At 33.3% G+C, this 19,602-nt stretch overlaps 2 protein-coding genes, 1 long non-coding RNA gene and 1 pseudogene across 4 annotated transcripts; 2 read left to right on the forward strand and 2 right to left on the reverse strand.

Moving 5' to 3' along the window:
- Positions 1-8,156: 8,156 nt before the first annotated feature.
- Positions 8,157-10,591, forward strand: LOC100791768 (uncharacterized protein At2g34160). Its single transcript, XM_003535323.5, has 5 exons — positions 8,157-8,713; positions 8,845-8,893; positions 9,740-9,802; positions 9,896-9,960; positions 10,197-10,591. Exons 1-5 carry the CDS (start codon positions 8,600-8,602, stop codon positions 10,302-10,304), a joined length of 399 nt encoding a protein of 132 aa, XP_003535371.1. The 5' UTR covers positions 8,157-8,599; the 3' UTR covers positions 10,305-10,591.
- Positions 10,592-11,320: 729 nt separating this feature from the next.
- LOC106794915 (uncharacterized) lies at positions 11,321-11,919 on the forward strand. The gene is made up of 2 exons (XR_001382983.2): positions 11,321-11,491; positions 11,645-11,919. It is a non-coding gene; the product is annotated as an uncharacterized lncRNA (long non-coding RNA).
- Positions 11,920-12,945: 1,026 nt separating this feature from the next.
- On the reverse strand, positions 12,946-16,924 carry LOC100786116 (uncharacterized). 2 transcript variants are annotated; one of them, XM_006589125.4, is made up of 3 exons: positions 16,604-16,924; positions 15,590-15,705; positions 12,946-15,440 (listed from the first exon to the last, which is right to left on the reverse strand). In XM_006589125.4, the coding sequence occupies exon 3, from the start codon at positions 15,337-15,339 to the stop codon at positions 13,081-13,083; it is 2,259 nt and encodes a 752-aa protein (XP_006589188.1). In that variant the 5' UTR covers positions 15,340-15,440; positions 15,590-15,705; positions 16,604-16,924; the 3' UTR covers positions 12,946-13,080. The 2 variants fall into 2 exon arrangements, with proteins under 2 accessions (XP_006589188.1, XP_003536130.1); XM_003536082.5 differs by lacking the exon at positions 15,590-15,705.
- A 984-nt stretch (positions 16,925-17,908) lies between these two features.
- On the reverse strand, positions 17,909-18,509 carry LOC100792291 (splicing factor YJU2-like; annotated as a pseudogene).
- Between the last annotated feature and the right edge of the window lie 1,093 nt (positions 18,510-19,602).

A 19,602-nucleotide genomic window follows, 5' to 3' on the forward strand; every position in this document is an offset into this window, starting at 1 on the left:
TCATCAACTCAACCGCTACAACCATTTTCACGCAATTCAGACCCAATAATTTGTACTGGATGCTACCGTGGAACAACATTGTAAAATCACGTGACAGATTAAATGTAACTTTCATTTCTAACTCGTGAGTATTGTTATTATGGACCTGAAATCTGTTCCTATGTTTTCCCTCTAATGTGTCTCTCTGGGTGTGGACAAGGTTGAGGCTTGATAAATTTGCGTGACACTTACTAGCTACTTAAGCATCATGCTCAATAAACGACCCTGCCACTAAACTGAAGATTCGATGTCATTAACATGGTCATTCAAGTGATATCAATTGAAAGATGCGTGCGTTCCAGCCTTAGAAGATATGTATAGAAATGTGACACAAAAATATGACAGTAGTTCTGTTTGCCATAGAAAAGTGCACGTTAACCTTCATTCCATGTATATATATGATTGATGGTTGATTCATAGTCCTCTTGATCTCTTAAAAAATCCCAAGCTTCTTTCTTAAGATAAAAAGTAACGTCTTGAAAATGTAATGTTTAATGTTAGTTAGGTATATAATCAATCAATGAAAAATACACACCATTTTGTTTTCTTCGGGATGAGTATACGTTGAAAGATATTTGCCAAATTAATGTAAACAAAAGTTAACATTTTCTTCTCTGCGATAATTGTTAACAAAGCATCATCAAGGTGAATGTTACTTCTCAAGAGTTTTGATTTTAATACACTATCAGTCTACAATACTTTTGCTGTTAATTACATTATTTCTTAATACCGGTACGTGTTGCAATTAATTTGACTAAAATATATAACAATTATACATAAGTTAACATATTCAATTATTTGATGCAGTTATATACTTAAAGACTCAAACTTAAAATTATTAAGTTAAAATAATCTTACCAATTAATTCACACACTTAATAATATGCGAAACTATTTTAACACATCAATTCTAGAAATTAATCTTATACGTCACTATAAAAACACAATTTTAACACTGGAAATTTACTTTGGTTCCTTGAAAAAGTAATATAGTATGAGAAATAATGATGCTTTTGTAAAAAGAAAATTTGAAATGAACATTCTACATCATTGCCTTAAAATCACAGGACAAAAATGCCAACAAAGCAGTTTATATCGCAAGGTATGTTCAATTTTTGAATATGAGCTAGCTCAATTGGTAACTTCTGCGCTTTTTCATTATAACTTGCTCCCACACCTTCTTATATAGTTGCAGCACAGAAGCAAGGACACTTTTTCTCTTTTTTCTCGTTTTGCTCATCTTCTAAACCGCCTTTCTCCTTTTGAATTTGAAGGTGCAAAGGAGGTAACTGTATCTATCTGATACTGATACTCGTCCATTTCAAATTCCCCTATTAAAAACTTTGTGGATTTTAGTTAGTGGGAACTATTAATAATAATTTCATTATCAATTTATTGATCATATTATTTAGTAACCATACTGCGGCACTTGTAGGTAGATAGGAAAGCCTTAAAAAAGGAGGTTCCTTATTGGCAGCAGAGTATGAGTCGAATCCCACGTATTAATTGTTTGTTTAATAATAGCATAATGTTGGTAATATTGTTATTTAATGTGGATCTTCAAAAACTTCAATCGACCCGATGGTAGAAAATTGTATCAATCATGGATAACATCTTGCACTGGCTTAAATTAATTGACCAAATTATTCATTACCTATATTCTAAGAGCTTTTACTTCATGCCTTGCATACATTGTTATATACCATCATAAAGTTTGAAACCAATATCAACCTCCGGCTGCTATATGTATATCATCTTTGAACTAGAGAGGGTCAAAATTACTGATCAAAGACCGAATATATAACTTTCTGTCAGAATGGTTGTAATAAGAGGCAATGAGACACTCTTCGCAGTCACTTGTCTCTAGACATTCTTTATTGATCTATGATATGGTTTTGTATTAGTACCTCATCTCTACATATGGTTGTGGTTTGTGAACATTTATAGAGACTTGTGTCTTATTGTTTAATGTCTATCTATTACGGGAATCTATTCTCTTCGTAACTAGTTCCTAGCTTAGGAACAATGTAGAACCTTTGAACTTTGAACATGAAGTATGCTACTATACTATGATTTGCCAAGATTTGCTTTACCGTGCTGCTTATTCTTTGGTTTTGCACCGACGAGGAAAAGGAAGACTTGGAAAAGATGCTTTGTCCTATTACTTTTTTATTTCCTCGCATATGGTACTCATTATTTTAATGTTTGATACTATTACATTTTAATCGTTTAATTTCGTAAAAAAATTCCTTTCTCAACATATATTAATAGTATAAAGTAATGCATATTATAAATAAGTTTACAAGTATTGACCAAATTTAATTAACCTTTATTTTCAAACACGAGCCTACTTTTTGGCCCTCACTTTATAATAGTCCAATTTTTTTCTCCTTTCATGATTTCCACAAAGTAAAAAAAAGTTGAACCATTCGTTTGTAGTTAATAGACGTTTCCACTTAATTATCCTTAATCTATTCAAACTACATGACTTATTGGCTAATTGCTGAGTGATGTACAGCAGTTTAGACGGTGTGAAAATAATTGAAGAAAATTCCGAAGTGTAAGTTGTCATGGGGAATTAATTATAGGTTATAGGATGGCTCCCTTTACTTAAATTCCCATCTTATGGAACCTCCTCTGTCTCTACAAGCTAATTGATTCAATTATTCATGTACGATCTCTTTGAACTACTTTATTTTTTTCTGCACCCAAAACTAATGGCATAAACAACGAGTCTATGTTAGCAATAGAATGGATGACTGAAAGGGGTTGGAAGATCAACCAGAAGTAGGCAGGGGTTTCGATTGCTATTAAGTATTAACTTCTAAAATTCTAATACGTTTTAAATTATTTGATATATAAACTTAAGCCTCACGATCCATGGCATGTACATACTATGTTATTTGTTATGTCCGAGGTACAATGATTAATTTTGATTGAATTGTGTAATTGTTTTAATCGAGGTACGTCCTTCAGTGATTAAGATGTGAAGTGTACATACGAAAATTCTAATATCCAAAGCGTGTGAGATATGATATGGCATTGTGGCAAAGATTAAAGTACTTGCAAAAGTATTCCAACACTAAATTATAATAATTTTTATTAGACTGATCGTGTATAGTAATTAGATACCTAACATTGTTGATATTTGTTGTATTTATAATGAGAGAAGGTTGAAATGAGTTGAATTTCCTAACCCAGAACTCAACGATTCTAAAGAGAAATATTATTCTATTTTGGTGTAGTGGAAATGTAACTTCACTCCAAACCAATATATACTTCTTTTTTTTGTTTCAAGGTTTATTGTAGCATTTTTGTGCCCAAGTAAGAGTGTTGAGCGAGGTCAGTATTTAGCAAATTGGATCCCAAGCAAAGTTTACGATAATAGTATGAGATCATATAGTTGAGCCTTTGGCATCTCTACAAGCATGGTGAATCTTCAAGTTGATTTGATGGTGTTGAGTTTTAAAGGAGATTAATCAGATTATGTACGTAAGTATCTGTAAATACGGAAAAACAGTCTGCTTGACAACACTGGATGTACTTTATTTATAAAGTATAGCGCTCAAATACAAGCAAACTAGCTAAATATGACATTCAAGCACATATCTAATTTACTTGATAAAGAAAATGTTAAATATTTTCTAATGATATTAAATACATTTTTCATTTAAAACTTTATTATAATAATAGTACTTAAAGATTAATAAAAAGGTGTTGTAGGAGAATATAATATTATTTTTTAATTAATTGTTCTCACATAAATACTTTTCTATATAGAAAAATATATGTACACATTTTCTTATACATACTTTTTATATAAAAAGTAATAGATAATTTTATTGTATTTTTAAGTAACTCAAATTAAATATACAATTTTTTTCATTTTATATATAACTTATAAATAGTTGGTCTAAATATTACTTAATTTTATTCTCTAAGATTTTAAATTTAAATTTTGTAAGTGAAAAAAATGTGAATAAGAAAAAAAATACACCAAAAGTGATGCGTCAGAATTTTTTATGTAAATTCTATCAAAATCTATCACTAAAATCACTAAATGCTCTGTATTAAAAAAAAAGTTCAGTATATAATATTATATAATAGTATAGAAAACCAACAACAACTAGCTTTCCAAATGAATTTCCTAAGCAACCGACACTTCCTTTTTCTATTTTGAGTATAATTAATTAGTGCATACTAACGCATCATTATTCGTTAATAATTACATGGAACGCGTGGGTTTTAATTGTATATACTACTTTAATATTTTATGGACATATAAGTGTCACCCAACACATGTTATTTTCAATCAATTTTCTATGCCTTGAGATCTTAGGAGGCTAGCTAGTGCAGTAACTTAATTAACCCCTCACCCTATGATAGTTTCAGATTAGGGACAGGTTTTATCATAGAATAATTATTTCAATTAATCTGTGCACAGTTGGGTTTCTCTTTATACGGAGTATTATGTAGTTAAATTCTTATTGTATATATAAAAAAGCCTGATTTTATATATGTAGATTACCTTTATGCTGTTGTTACTGTAAATAAAAAAAAAAACCTTTTATGCTGTGGTTGACCTGCATGTTCCAAGCAAACAAACAAAAATATTGTATGATAATATGCATTATTTTGGAGGATCATCATATCAATCGTCGTCATAACACGTTTTTAAATCTCGAATTAGTCTTATACTATGATACATGTACTATAGTACTCCATATATGCCCGTAAACATGCGTATTTAATATTTATATGTAAATTAGAAAATCATGAGGACGAGACATGAAAGCTTAACCGATGAATGATTATACAGTTGTGGAAAATGATATAAAATTTTACATATGCCAAACCTATAAGATGGAACCATTGCCAATCAATTTTCCTGCAATTAATTTGTCAAGTTAATTTCATCAACAAGGTATCCCACGCTGATGTCTTAGCCGATCAACCGTCTCTATCGCTCAACTGAAAAGATGTAAGTCTCAAGAGAATCATGGACAATAATTATTTTCTAATTAACTTGCGAAAGTTTTTCACTTGAGATAAATATCCGATTTTTAATTATAGACACTTATAGAAAAAGTTAAATAAATATTACGTGTAGTTAAATAATAAAATGGTAAGGAAGGGTTTTAGCCACCTCAAATTTCTTTTAATATATTTGTATGTGTAAGTTCACAATAAAGAAATTATCTTTTAATTTTTTGCTTTTAAAGCATGACCTCTCAAACAATACAATTTTTCCTTTGATTTCCGCTACTAATGTTAGACAAAAAAAATATAAATAGGTTAAATATAAGTTAATCTTAAATTTTTATTATTTTATTTTATTCTTATAGATATTTTCCAAAATTATAAGAATGAATTGCCAATTTAGTTCTAAAAATTATAACAGTCGACCAAATTGGTTCCTAAAATTAATAAAATAATCCCTAAAAATGTACATTAACCATCAATTTAGACTTTGAAATTATAATAAACACTCAAATTGATCCTTCAAATAAATAAAATGGTAAAATAATATTAAAATTGTAATTTATCAATCAATTTAGTCCTTAAAATTTTAATGATCGATCAAACTTGTCCTTAAAATTAAAAAAAAAATAGCAGTTTTTTTTCTCACGTACAACTAATCAATCGCATGTACAATAAGAAAAAAGATATGAATTATCACGCAATTAGGTGTTGATGTTAAAGGGAACTAATTAATATAGGAACATTATTTGCAATCCGTATTAATCAGTTTGGTATAATATAAAAGATAAAGTACCAACCCATCTCTACACAAACAATACCTATAGTAAATATTAAAAAAAAAAAAACAAATAAACAATTACAAGAAAAATAGAAACTAATTTTATTTAAAAAAAAAACTAAGGAGTGTAATTACTAGGATGCAACAAAGATTTCGTTAGAAACTCTTATATATTCTAAGTACTATCACAAATAATCATTTTTAATTATGCTTAGGTGGGTTGACTGGGTTATCCATCAACAAACAAGCACGTTGAGAAGTTTAATTAAAAGGAAAAAATCCATGCTATATGATTAAGCTAGACATGATTAAGCTACCCCATATATCTAATGGCTTTCATTTATTTATGAACATGATATGGGAGAGACAAATCGTTTTGATATTACCAAATTTGACTTTTTCTGCTATATGTTGTTGTTGTGTTTAATTATATGGTGAAGGTAGCTGGTGGCGATGTTCATGCAGTAGTCAGCTTCGTTAGATAGAGGAATTGTCACAAAGAAAAGGACTAGTAGTAGTGCAAAAAGGCCTTTGCTTCCACGGAACTGAGCTTTACAATAATCCTATTTATTTATTGATCGCACGTGTGGAAATAGATCCTCTCCCTCCCTACATTTGAACAATTTATGAATCTTCCTCTGCCGTCAAATCTTTTTGCTTACAAGTTACAAGTCATAGTTTTGATTTTTTTTTTCATATGTTTTAATAAGATTTCATTTTAATTATCTTCTGCATTAGTTTTTTTTTTAATCAAAATATCTTGAATTGTCTCTCATTCTCTCCTATGGAGATTAAAGAAGATGAATGAAGTCACAATAATGTTAAGAACAAATCTTAAAAGTTATTATAAATACACACAAATTTAATACTTATTTTTCTACATTTTTAATATATTATATGTGTTTGATTTTCTATTAATTTGTTTTTATAAAATAAGATAAAATATTTTTTTATCCCTTTAAAAAATTGAAGTTCAGTTTTAGTCTCTAAAAAGTTTTGAAAATAAGATAATTTCTATTTAATATATGTTTTTAATTTTTTTATTACATCAATAAATGATAAGAATTACATTAAAAAAGTTTATGCATATAAAAGTTTAATTATTTTTTGTAAATAGTAAATAAAAAACAAATATCAATTATGTGGATTAAAAATATTGTTCAACTATTTAAAACAACGCTACTCTTTTGTGATGGATATATATACTGCGAATAATTTTAGGTAGTCTGGACCACCATACCAATGTGGCAGCACGACCTACATGCATGTACAGTTGTCAAAAAGATTATAATAGGTTTTGCAAATTAAGAGTGAAATTAAATATGCACGTGTTTTCTACCAAAAAATGCACGTGTGCCTATGATTATGAAGAAGATGTCGCATTCACTCAAGTGAATTTAGATTTATTTTATTATTAAGAAATAAAGTTTTCTAATATCATCGTAATTATTATTTTTTAATTTAAACGTGTTTTGATCCTTAAAAACATGCAATTTATAAATTAATTTATATTTCTATTTTATTACTTTTAGTCTTTAGAAAATTCCAATTCCTAATAAAGAATTTAAAAGGAGACATTTTTATCGAATATAAATATTAGAAAATAAAAATTAAAATTAAAATAATCATATTTTTAAACCAAAAAATAATCAATTTTTTTGTCGATAAAATTATAATCAAATAGATGGCATCATTTAATTGATTAATATTCTTTTCACATTATCAATAAATAAAATAAAAAAATTACATGCAAGAAAAGAAAAGGATCTTAATCATGTTACGCAACTAATATATCTATGTATAAAAATTGTTCAATTATTTGACTAATTAGACTCTCTTATAAAGAGGAAAACAATATTGAGGATATGAATGATTTCTATTTTCAAAAATTCACTTAATTGAAAAAGAAAAAAAAATAAACACTTATGTTAAGTCATGTCTCACCATACCTAATACAACTCTAATTTCCTTATGACTCATATCGAGGTAGAATCACAAAATAAAACAAGAAAATGAAAAAAAATATCTTAGAATTGTTATTTAAAATAAGGAACGAACTAGAATCACATAATAAAATGAGAAATGATTTAGTTGATTGTAACGACCTAAACTATTTTTACTTAAAATAAACTGTTATATTTTTTTAAAGAAACAAATCCTACTTGCTTTTTAAAAAAAACAATTTCATATTCTCCTATAATTAAAGTTATTTAATAATAATAACTCTTTCATCTTCACATAATTCTTCATCTTAGATCTGGTAAAAGATGAAGTATGTCCATAAATTATATTGATGGTCATTTAGGTGTAGCCATGCACACCATGCAAGACACGCATAATGACAGAAGGAAAAGAAAAGAAAGATAAATTAGAAAACAAGTAATGGGTGTAATAAATTTCTGTATCAATCTATCAAATTGCAATATATGATGCCAAAATATATTTTCTTCAAAACAACATTGCGTGAATAATGCTAATGTGACCAAAAAGATAATAGGGTGAGGTGGAACTGTGGAAGGGCTCCATCATGCTTGTGTGGTGAAGTAGGAGAAGGGAGCAGAAGAATCGGTCCACTGGGGTGAGGGGCATTTTCGGCAACCCAGACAAAGAAAATAACGACCATGCAGATTTTCGCGTCTCAATTGCTACCATTTAACCAAGGAACTAATTTTACAGTTTACTCTTACTCCGTCCACGCCCCCCTAATATGCCGCCACGTGTTGTGTCATCGTCACCTATATAAGTGAGTCTCTAACCCATTCCGCTACTTTACCGTTTAGAAATACAAGTTCAATTTACAATGGCGACCGTAGCTGCTGTTCCTGCTTTAACTGCAAACGATTCCCACAAGAAGAACAGAATTCAGGTTTCCAACACTAAGAAACCTCTTTTCTTTTACGTCAATCTCGCCAAGGTAATCACTTTCTTATGTTTATCGAAATTTCATTTCTCTTTCTTTCATTTACGTACATGAATTTAGAGTTATGAATTATGATCAATTTAATGGCTAGCTGAAATGATTTTTCTTTTTTTTTTTTTATGCAGAGGTACATACAGCAGCACAATGAGGTTGAGCTTTCTGCTCTTGGAATGGGTACCTCTTTTCTCAAACTCACCTTTCCCTTCTTTTGGACAAAACACAAAATTAAAGATGCTTCTCATTCCTTGTATAAATTTCGTATTGTAAGCACTCAAATATGAGGAATTGAATAAAGCTGAGCTTGAAATCCTACGGCCAAGGTTTTAAATATCAGTCGCAATTATGGTCACAATTTCATTTCATTTATTGATACGGCTAGCAGTTCTGTACAAATGTGATTAATGTGGCCATGATTATGGCCGTGTTGCAAATGCAGACACTTGAAATCCTTGAATTTGCGAGCAAAATCACTTAAAAAACTTTTTCCCATGCGAGATATTTTGCACGCCCAATTATTGGACTTTTTGGTTGATTGTTACTTAGTACATATTATTACATTCTTAAGCATTTTTAAAGCTGAAAAGTCTATGCAGTCTCTCGGTATGTTTTGCTCAGCTGTATATGTAATAAAAGGGATTTAGTCTCTAGTAATGGCATTCATCGAGTTGATTAAACTATCATGCATGCCATTATTTTTTACCACGGTGTTAGTATTGTTTTGTACTTTGAGTCCAATGTTTATGCATTCGGAGTTATATCTGTACCCTCTCATCTCACTGTAATTGTTTCTCAAAATCATGGCACATGGCTGGCATAACGTCCAAGAGTTCACATGATTTTATTTTATTTTGCTTGATACTAAAACACTGAAAATATGAGTTAATTTGCACACATTCTGTCATACTGATATAACATCCTCCATTAATTGAACAAATGAAATGTTCCCTGCTTCATCTATTTCCACTCCAAGTCCAAAACTGATATAATATTCTGCAAAAATGTTGACATGTATGTGTGCAGCTATAGCTACCGTTGTCACAATTGCAGAGATTTTGAAGAACAATGGACTTGCCACTGAGAAGAGTAAGGCTTCTTCCTCTTTTCTGTTACTCACATCTGTATGATGATGATTGTAGCTACTCCACTCTAATCAATATCAATCTTGCAATGGAACAGAAGTATTGACATCTACAGTTGGCATGAAAGATGAGAACAAAGGTCGTCTGGTACAGAAGGCAAAGGTGAGCTCCCAATGAGTTTTAGACATTTGGGTCTGTTTGCGAACCAGTTGCGTTCGCTTTGAAGAAAAAGCTTCCCTCACATTGCTTTATCTATTGTGTGCCTTGGAATGCCTGTTTTTCCATTGAACGTGGTTTCAACGCTTAACCAAACACACACTTAGTTTACTTACTTATAAGGCTTAAGCTGTTCACTTTGTTTGGGTGCTTTATCTCTTTCTTTTTTCTTGATGTTTTAGATTGAAATTGTGCTGGGGAAATCTGACAAGTTTGACAATCTGATGTCTCCTCCTGCCCCAACTGAATCAGAAGAAGCAGCAGCTGATGATGATGACAAAAAAGAGTGACAAGTATAAGACAGTCCAGTCAATGTAAAACTGTTGTAGTTTACATTCTGAGTCTTTTGTACTGTTTGCATTCATAGACGTAAATAGGGGAGTAGAAAAGGGTCGTAAATTTACAATGATAAGGCAGCATTGTGTGTGGTCAAAGTTGTAGAGCACATATTTTCATCATCAATTTAGAATGTATTTCTTCATTGCACATATATGATTGTGATGATGAGTACATGACTGGTGGGTGACTCTTACGCTCGCTCATTATCCTATTCAGTTCAGCCAACCTGCTTTTTTTATTCTGAGGTGTTACAGAGATTTCCACTTTATCTGCGATTTTTCCCATTAATCACTTTTTAGAGGTGAGCTTACGTTAACAAAAATAAACGAAACCACTCATTTAGTCATCTCGTAAACTCAACCAATAAAAAGCGAACATAATTCTGTTGCAGTTTGCCTGTGATACAGATTTTAATTTTTCTCGTTGATAAACAAATATACTCTTTAACACACGATTTTCTGGATTAATAATTTCAACATTGTTCATACTTAACACGTCTACCAATACCATTGTTAATATACTCTTTGAGTAACATTGTTCATTTGTTCATAAGTATAACTGCATGTAACAATCTTGAATTACTCAACTAAATAAGCACAAACTAAAAGGTAAATGTTTTTTTAAGGCAAAAGAATTTTATTAAAGGAAAAAGGAGAGAAAGTGCATCTATAAAGATAAGAAGACAGCCTCAAAACAGAGACAAAGCAAAATAAATCAAGAACGAGAAAAAATAAAGAATGCTGCCAAGGTTCCCAATTTGTATATATGAAATCTTTTCTCTCTCTCTCTCTTTTTTTTTCTCTTCTTGAAACAGACATTAGCTGAGCACATAGCAAATCCCGTAACATAATTATAGGGATCCTACTATTAGTACCCCATCTTTGCAATTCAAACCGCCCAACTAACTAAAAAGACTTATATATCCCCACGCATTCTCCTACACCCCCCTCCTTTAGAAAACCAACAGTCACATACCCCTAACCTCCATACCCTCCAATATCTCAATTTCTCTCCTTTGAAGCTCCCTTACCGTCGTCGCCTTCATTGCTATGCCTCTTTGAAGCTTGTTCGAGTTTGTTATGTTCAATCATTGTTCGTCATTGTCATCTTCCTTGAGCTCGTTCGAGATCTCCGTCAGGTGGGCTCTGAAGCTTTTTTTTATACATATTTTGAATTTGACAAAAACTTATTACGATCAGCATGATTTCATAAAAGTATCTTTAGATCTCTACTCTTTGTATTATATTATTGCTTTGTACTTATATTATTTTTTGTGGCCGATGTTTGAAAGCATCACTTGCGATCTTCAAACAATATTAGATTTGCAGAAAGTGACCTTCGCACTGACACTTATGAGGATATAGAGATTAGAGAGGGTATTGAGGCCGACATAGGCGAACACTTCAGTAGTATGCACATAGCGGAGGAGGAAGACTTTCCGATGATTTACGTTTTTGTATTTAGTTGTATTTTGTTATTCAACATCGCGATGTGTAGCTATGATGATTTAAATTTGGTTCATTATATATTTTCGCCTTATCTATATTTATCAAGTTATTTTTCATAGTTTAAGAAACTGTTTAATTAAACTCTTAAAAACAAATAAATAGTAAATCATATAACTATAATTTCTCCCATAACACAACAGAAACTTTTTTTTTTTTGCATCTTTTCAGTATATATCACAAAAACTTGTTTCCGTTGTGTTACAACTTACAAGGTATCCAACTTCAGATATTTTCATTAAAAAAACTCATTTCTAAAGAGGTGAGGATCTAAATAGTCATTGGTGAGTGCGAACGGTAACTCTCTTATTCTAATCCTGATTTGAGGAGCAGAGGGGAAAAAAGCCCAATATACACCACATTGATAAATTTTTAGCCTTCTTTTTATTTTTACCAAAACAGTTTATAATTGGAGAAAAATGGTTATACAATTTATGTACTTTTTCGCATTATTATAAAAATATACAGCTAGAAATTTGCAATTGTTTTCCTATTGCAGCAAGCGGTAACACACAATTTGGGTTATTGGCTTTTATCAGTGGAGAATCATTGCACGCGACGTGTTTTTATTTATTGAAACTCCTAAATACTCTTTTGCATCAACATAACTTCAATACGGGAAAAAAAAAATTATAAATAAATAACGATTCCGACCTAAAAAGCAAAGTCAATACTAATCCTTTTGATCCTTTTAAATTACATGTGATAACACATTAATTCTTTTAATAGTAACCTAATCCTAACAATTTTGCTTTTCAAAGACCAGCTGCATACCATTTTAAAGGTTAATTTGGTTTAAAAAAGTATATTAAGAGACCAATTTGATGCAGACAAGTACTTATATTGAAAGACCGAAAGGAACAAAGTTCACGGATTGAATGTAGCAGAAGTAAAACAGCTCTAAGAAAAGTCACGAGGCTTTCGGCTTAGTGATCATTCACTATAAGCCTTATTCCAAGAGCCCCAAAACAATTAAGGTTCCACCTTTTAACATCTCTACAAAACTGTAAGAACAAAAATTATGCAATTACTATATGCGTTATTGAAGAACAATGCCAATTACTGAAGGATATACACATAGAGCATCTGTACGAATTAATTCACATTAATGTAAAGTAAATAACAGAGATCATTTACTCGCCAGTCTAAGCTATCAAGCCTAAATAAATAATAAAGAGAACATAACATAACTAAAGGTTGTCCAATTTATTAATTCAGCAACTTAGATGGGAGCTGCACATGTGGTTCTAAAGTGGCCTGTTTGATTGCAACGACTACAATGCACCACTCGCTTAACGCGTCCACGGTCTTCTGCACGAACTCTCTTCTTTCTTGGCCTCCCAGGTGGCCTGAGTGATTTGGGTGGATTGATAACAACTTCTGTAGCTTTGCTAGCATTGGCATCCCCCTCAGACAACTCCTTCCAGAGAGATTTATCAGGAATTGGGTGTATGGTTTGTGAGTACGTCTTGCGATAAGTTGCAACAGTGAAACAGCTTTCTGTGAATCTATGAACATTCTGCCTGCAGGAGAGAAGTGCTGCCACAGCATGTGCACAGGGCAAACCATAGAGCTGCCAGCCACGGCAAAGACAGCAACGGTTCCTGATATCAACTATATTTGTTCCTTCGTGAGATATCACTTCAAACTCAGCATCATTGGCACGAAGAACCTGATATGTGCGTGCACGATCAAGAGCCTCGGCTACACGTCTCTCGGCAGATGGTACAAGTATTGATGTCCACTGCATACTGGTCTCCCGGCGCTCATTAAACCAAGTCATTAGCTGCCTTCTAATGCATTCCATCATTTGAATTATTGGAAGTCCAGATGCCTCCAATATCCAAGTGTTTAAAGATTCAACTATGTTGGCTGTCAAATGACCAAACCTATGCCCCTCAAAATAAGCAGTGGCCCAGAGGCGAGGTGGAATTCTTCGAATCCAATATGCAGCATCTTGTGATATCTCTTCAATCTCCAAAATCTTTGCTTCAAATTCAATTACAGTAAGAGCATTAGCAGCTTCCCATAGAAGATTGACAAGCATGGTGTTATTAAATTCCTTACGGAAGCTGTCACTCAAGTGTTGCATACAAAATCCATGGAAAGCAGTGGGAAAACTTGCTTCCACTCCATCCACAATTCCCTTCTGTCTATCAGACAAAATAGTAAGCCTTAGCATGTTTTCAGTGTGAATCTCAAGCAGGTTATGAAGTTCAGACAGAAACCACATCCAATTATCATCATTCTCCTCATCAACAACTCCAAATGCCAGAGGAAAGAGAGCCCCATCACCATCAAATCCAGTAGCAAGAAGCAATGTTCCAAGATACTTGCTCTTTAAATATGTTCTGTCAAGCCCCAACAGTGGCCGGAAAGCATTTAAAAAGCCATATATAGATGCTTGAAAGGAGATGAAGAGACGTTGGAAACAACCATCAGCTTGATTTCCATAAACAGATGCAATACTGCCTGGATTAGTGCGTTTCACCTGTTCACAGTATTGTGGAAGCAAGCGATAACCTTCTTCAAAAGATCCACGCATTGCAGCCATGATACGCTCCTTGCCTCTCCATGCTTGTTTGTACGATAAGGTGATACCATGAACCCTATGAATTTCTTCCAATATTTCCTTTGGCTTGCAATTAGGGTTCTCCTTCAGCCTTTGCTCCACAGAGTTAGCGACCCACTGAACTGAAGCTTGCTGATGGCCAAGATGAGAAATTCCTCCACATGTATGATTCTCGTGGATTGTCCTAATAGTAAAAGTTGGAACCCCTGGGAGCTTAGCTGCATGAATGCGCCAGGGACATCCTTCACTAGCACATTTAGCAGTAAAGCGGGTCTTGTCAGATTTTATAGTCTGCATCTCAAAGTGCAGAGCAATTGCTGTATCCCTCAAAGCCCTTCGGCAACTCTTGACATCAGGGAATTCTTGCCCCACTGACAATTCATAACTAGGACTTGCAGTACGAGCCTGAATTATAGGGGGTGTAGAAACAGCCACAAGCTGTGGATGTTGAACATCCATATCATTTGCAGAATCAATTCCCATGTCTGAGTTCTGAACCACAGACAGGGCCGTGTTCTCATCAAGATCTTGGTTCTCTGAAACAGTCAAATCATTGTTCTCTGATAGGACTAAATCATGATTTTGTCCAGGAAGGGGCAAGTCGTGGTCATCATGTTCGGGCTTTTGATCCATGGCTAGCTCATGCTCATGCTCATGCTCGTAAGTGTGACCATCATCACCTTCATGTTCATGGTTCTGTTCTAATCCCAATTCATCATGGGCATGCCCCAAGCCTAGTTCATGATCATGAGTTTGTCCCAGATCTAAATGGTGCTCATGGGCTGATCCCATTTCCAATTCATGGTTCTGACTGAGGCCCAAATTATGGTCATGGCCCAGCACCAATTGCTGATCATGACCAAGTGCTAAATTGTGACTTTGACCGAGTATCAAATCGTGGTTGGCCATCAAAGATATAAAATCATTATATATAGCAACAAGCCAACAACAAGAAGAACCGCTGTTCAGCTTAAATAATGGCTTTATGGATGAGACACTATTGCAAGATCCTACAATAACAAAAGATTAGTCAGATATTAATCCTCTGTCTTGCCCATTAAAGTTAAAAGTCCTAAATTGTATGCATCACTAGAAAGAAACAAAGAAATAACGGAAAATCATCTCAGCAACCAGTTCACAAAGCATGCCAGAAACAAACCAATTATTTCTCCTTGTTTTCACTTTTCTATCCTTTCTTCGAATACACCACCTCAAGTACACAACAAATGTACAGTTAGACAGCTACAATCAACTAAATTGTGTCGGGTCTCTACACTGAAACAGCAGCAAATAAATAATTCAAATGAAACAACGGGAACATTGTACGCCCTTAGCAAGTTTAAGTGCCATCGCACATCATAAAACACAAATTACATAGTCACACTGAATTATTGAAATGCCAGCAAACACAACTTTAGGTAAATGTTCACATGTTGGGTGAATTGATTCTAGAACTGATTTTGAGTTGAAACAACTTTAGGTATCTTTTGTGTTGGATCAGAAATTTTATATACCAAGTTTTACTATTAATTTGCTTTTTAAGTAAATACATTCAAACATAAATCACATCACTTCAAGATCAATTCTGTAAAACCAATTCAAATTAAAGCCAATTTTGTAAGCTCATCCAAAACACACACACTTACAATTATATTTGCACAGTTGGGGGTGCAAACCCACAAATCTATCATCTATGGTTACATAGAAATAGTATCGATATCCAGTTGCTATCCATGTCATAAGCATCCACGCTTCTATTATTTCATAACCATCCAGAAACAAGTCCAAATTACACAAACTAAATTCCTAAGCCACAGAACGAAAATCACCGCCTTTTAATTACAGAAAATGTGTGTAACATTCATGAAAAACTAAAATCAAGTACACTATCCAAGAAAAACAAAATATCCATTGAACTCAACACTCCAAATAACTTAAGTTGGACTATAGTAACTCATTGGGATACGGTGAGAACAGGGAAAATAAGAAGTGTAATGTGGAACAGCTTTACAGGTAAGTGAACTAACAAAAAAGAGACAAGCTTTCATGAAAACATAAAATCACATCCATTACCCACAATTTAATTGACTGGAAAAAAAAAAGAAGAATTTACTAATACCCATAAGAATTTCCCTACCCAGATGATTAAAGATTCATAATATTGGAAAATTACCTGAAAGCTTTCACCTTTTCCCGAAAGGGTGCAAAACCATGGCCTTAGGATCTGGAAAAACATAAAAGGGAGATGGGTAATGCTCGTAAGGGTACTGGGGCGAGGGTTCAGAGCGGATCGAAGGGTTTTTGTGAATTGAAGGAGAAGGAAGAGAAATTTGAAAAGAGTTTGAGGAAAATTGGCGGGGAAGTGGAATAAATCAGAATTAGAAGAAGAAGGGTAAGGAGAGGAGAGGAAGATTGGGAATTAGAGGGGTAGCAGAAGCATCGCTTGTGAGGGCTGAGAAGGGAATACAGGTTTGGGGCTATCCACAAAAAGAGGGTATTTAGGTCAAAGGAATTCAACCTCTTCTTTTTTTCTGTTTCGTCGAATTACTGTTTTGCCCCACTCCACACTAGTAGTAGTAATCTCTAATTTTTTTAATTTTTTACAAATAAAATAAATCAGCCTATTTATGCTTCTTTTCTTCCATTCTCTCCTTCCTCTCAAACAAGATAACAAGCCTTGTTTTACTATTCTAGTCATAATAAATTGGAGTCTTTGGTAGATTGAATTGGATCAATGAAAAAAATCATTTGATTTAATTACTTTAATCTTGTTTAAAATTTTATTTTAACCTAATCCAATATAAAGCGTTTTCAGTTTCATTAATTTTTTATTTTAATCATACTTTTATTTTTTGAGAAAATATTAAATAGATGATACGAATTATAATAAAATTAACTTAAAATATCCAAGTATTTATATGTCATTATATATCTATTCTATTTAAGCATTTTAACTCAAATAGTTAATAAAAATATTTTTAATTAAATATATTTTTTTATAAATAGATGTAAGTTGTGTGGTACTTTTATAATATAAACATGAATGATATTATCGAATTGTGAATAAAAATATACACATATGTGCATGTTTGATTCGAATTGATTAGATTAGATCAGTTTTGAAAATTAAATGTGAAATTTCATCTAATCCAATACAATAAAAAGTCATTCTTCAAATTTTTTATCCATTTGATTCTTGGTTTACTTGATTTTTAATTTTTTTGATCAGTTTTTATGGGATTGAATCAGTTGATGAAAACTCCTAAATATGTACAAGACATTCATTCTTGCAAGTGCAACTTACATAGAAAAAAAAACAACTTCTTGCAATTATAATCCAATGAGAGCAACATGGAAAACAAAATAGTCTTTTAACATTTATGACTACTAATTCTCATCATCACTTCCATAGTTTCGACACAAAGATGGTATTGGTTGTGGCTCTTGAGGACTTTAAACATTATAAGTCGACGGTTTATTAATGACAAAAATCTTCATTAAAGAATAAAGCTTTCCGCCGTTATGAATTTTCTTGTTTGCTAGAATCATCCAAAGTGGCTTTTGTGAAAGTGTCAGTGGGTTTGCTTGGACTAGAATTAGATGTTTCGCCATGTCCATTCAATTGCTCCTCAGTTTCAATATCTTTTTTCACGAATTCTTTTGACATAACATTCTGAATTATGAAAGACAAGTGATTTATCATAGCTTCATCTTCTTCTTCCTTGTCAGGTGTTGTGCGCTGCAGAGTCTCCAACATTTCATCAACAGTGACGGTTGCATGGCTAGACTTCATTCATTGGCTTCATCTCATCCTTTAAGAATTTGGGGTTCTATTCTCCAACGATTTCATAGCATCTCTCCTCCCATCTTTTTAGCTTCACGCCAAGGTTCAAAATTTATGTCGCACCGGATTCAATGACACAATCTGAATGTAACCTCAGCTGAGCACTGGTGCATTTAAAGTAGAACCTGAATATTTGAATTATTCCCATATATGTCTCGCCAATAACATCATCTTCCTTTATGGAATTGAACTTGATGTCTTTGTAAATGTAATTATATTGGCACAAGTGTTGCATCGATGAAAGACAATGAACCTTTTTAGTTTGTTATAATAATATAAAGGCTTAAATATATTTTTCATACCTGAAAAATAGCTCGTTTTCACATTATTAACTCAAATTCACTTTTGGTCAATTAAATACTTGAAATTTTTTTATGTTTCAATGTACTACATGTTGTTTGTCTCATTCTGTTAAGTGATGATATAACAGACGGAGTGTCATATTATATCCTTCTTCCTTTTCTCCAAAGAAAGCCACCACCACTGCACCACCAGCACTGTCAAAGCCAACGCCATCGTCGCCGACCGCGCCGTCGATCGCCACCACCGCTACAAAGGGGTTAGGAAGCGACCATAGGGATGCTATGCCGCAAAAATAAGAGACCCGTGGAAGAAGGCACGTGTTTGGCTGGTCACATTCAATACTCCCGAGGAGGCCGCCCTCACCTAGGACGGCGCCACCCACTCCCTTTGTGGCGTCAAGGCCAAGACAAACTTCCTTCCGGCACCGACCCACTACCTCAACCTCAGCGTCCCTTCCTCTGATCACTGCTAGCCCCACCACATCCCCCATGCAACCTTGTCCTCAATGACTTTCTCCACACCGTTGTTCTTGGAGATATTAACCTGCCCCAAGAACCTTTCCCACCTATCGCTGTTGTTGCTTGTCGAAATCCCCACGATAGAGCTATACCCATTGGCGGTGGAGTTCAGGTGATGGAGAGTTCTCCAACGGCGTTGTTTTTGGGGCTCATTAGGCACAACATCCTCATCAACTTGAACGAACCTCCACCCTTGTGGCTATGAACGAATGAAAGCCCTGACTAGGTTTCTTACTACGTCGGTTTATGTTCCCCAATAGTATCCAATTTATCCACTATTTTCTTTTAATTTTCCCTCAGCATATGCTTAGGTTTTCGTTGGTGGTGATTGACGGGGCGACCAATAGTGATGGCACTAGGTTGGACGACGATGGTGGTGCGATGGTGGTGATTTTCATTGGAGAGGGGGAAGAAGGAGATGACATGACAATGACGTGTTAGTGATTAGACTTGATGACGTGACACTCTGTCCGTCACCTCATTACTTAATAAAATGAGACTAACGGT

The sequence above is a fragment of the Glycine max genome, chromosome 10 (genome assembly GCF_000004515.6).
Source record: "Glycine max cultivar Williams 82 chromosome 10, Glycine_max_v4.0, whole genome shotgun sequence".
Classification (NCBI taxonomy): Eukaryota; Viridiplantae; Streptophyta; class Magnoliopsida; order Fabales; family Fabaceae; genus Glycine; species Glycine max.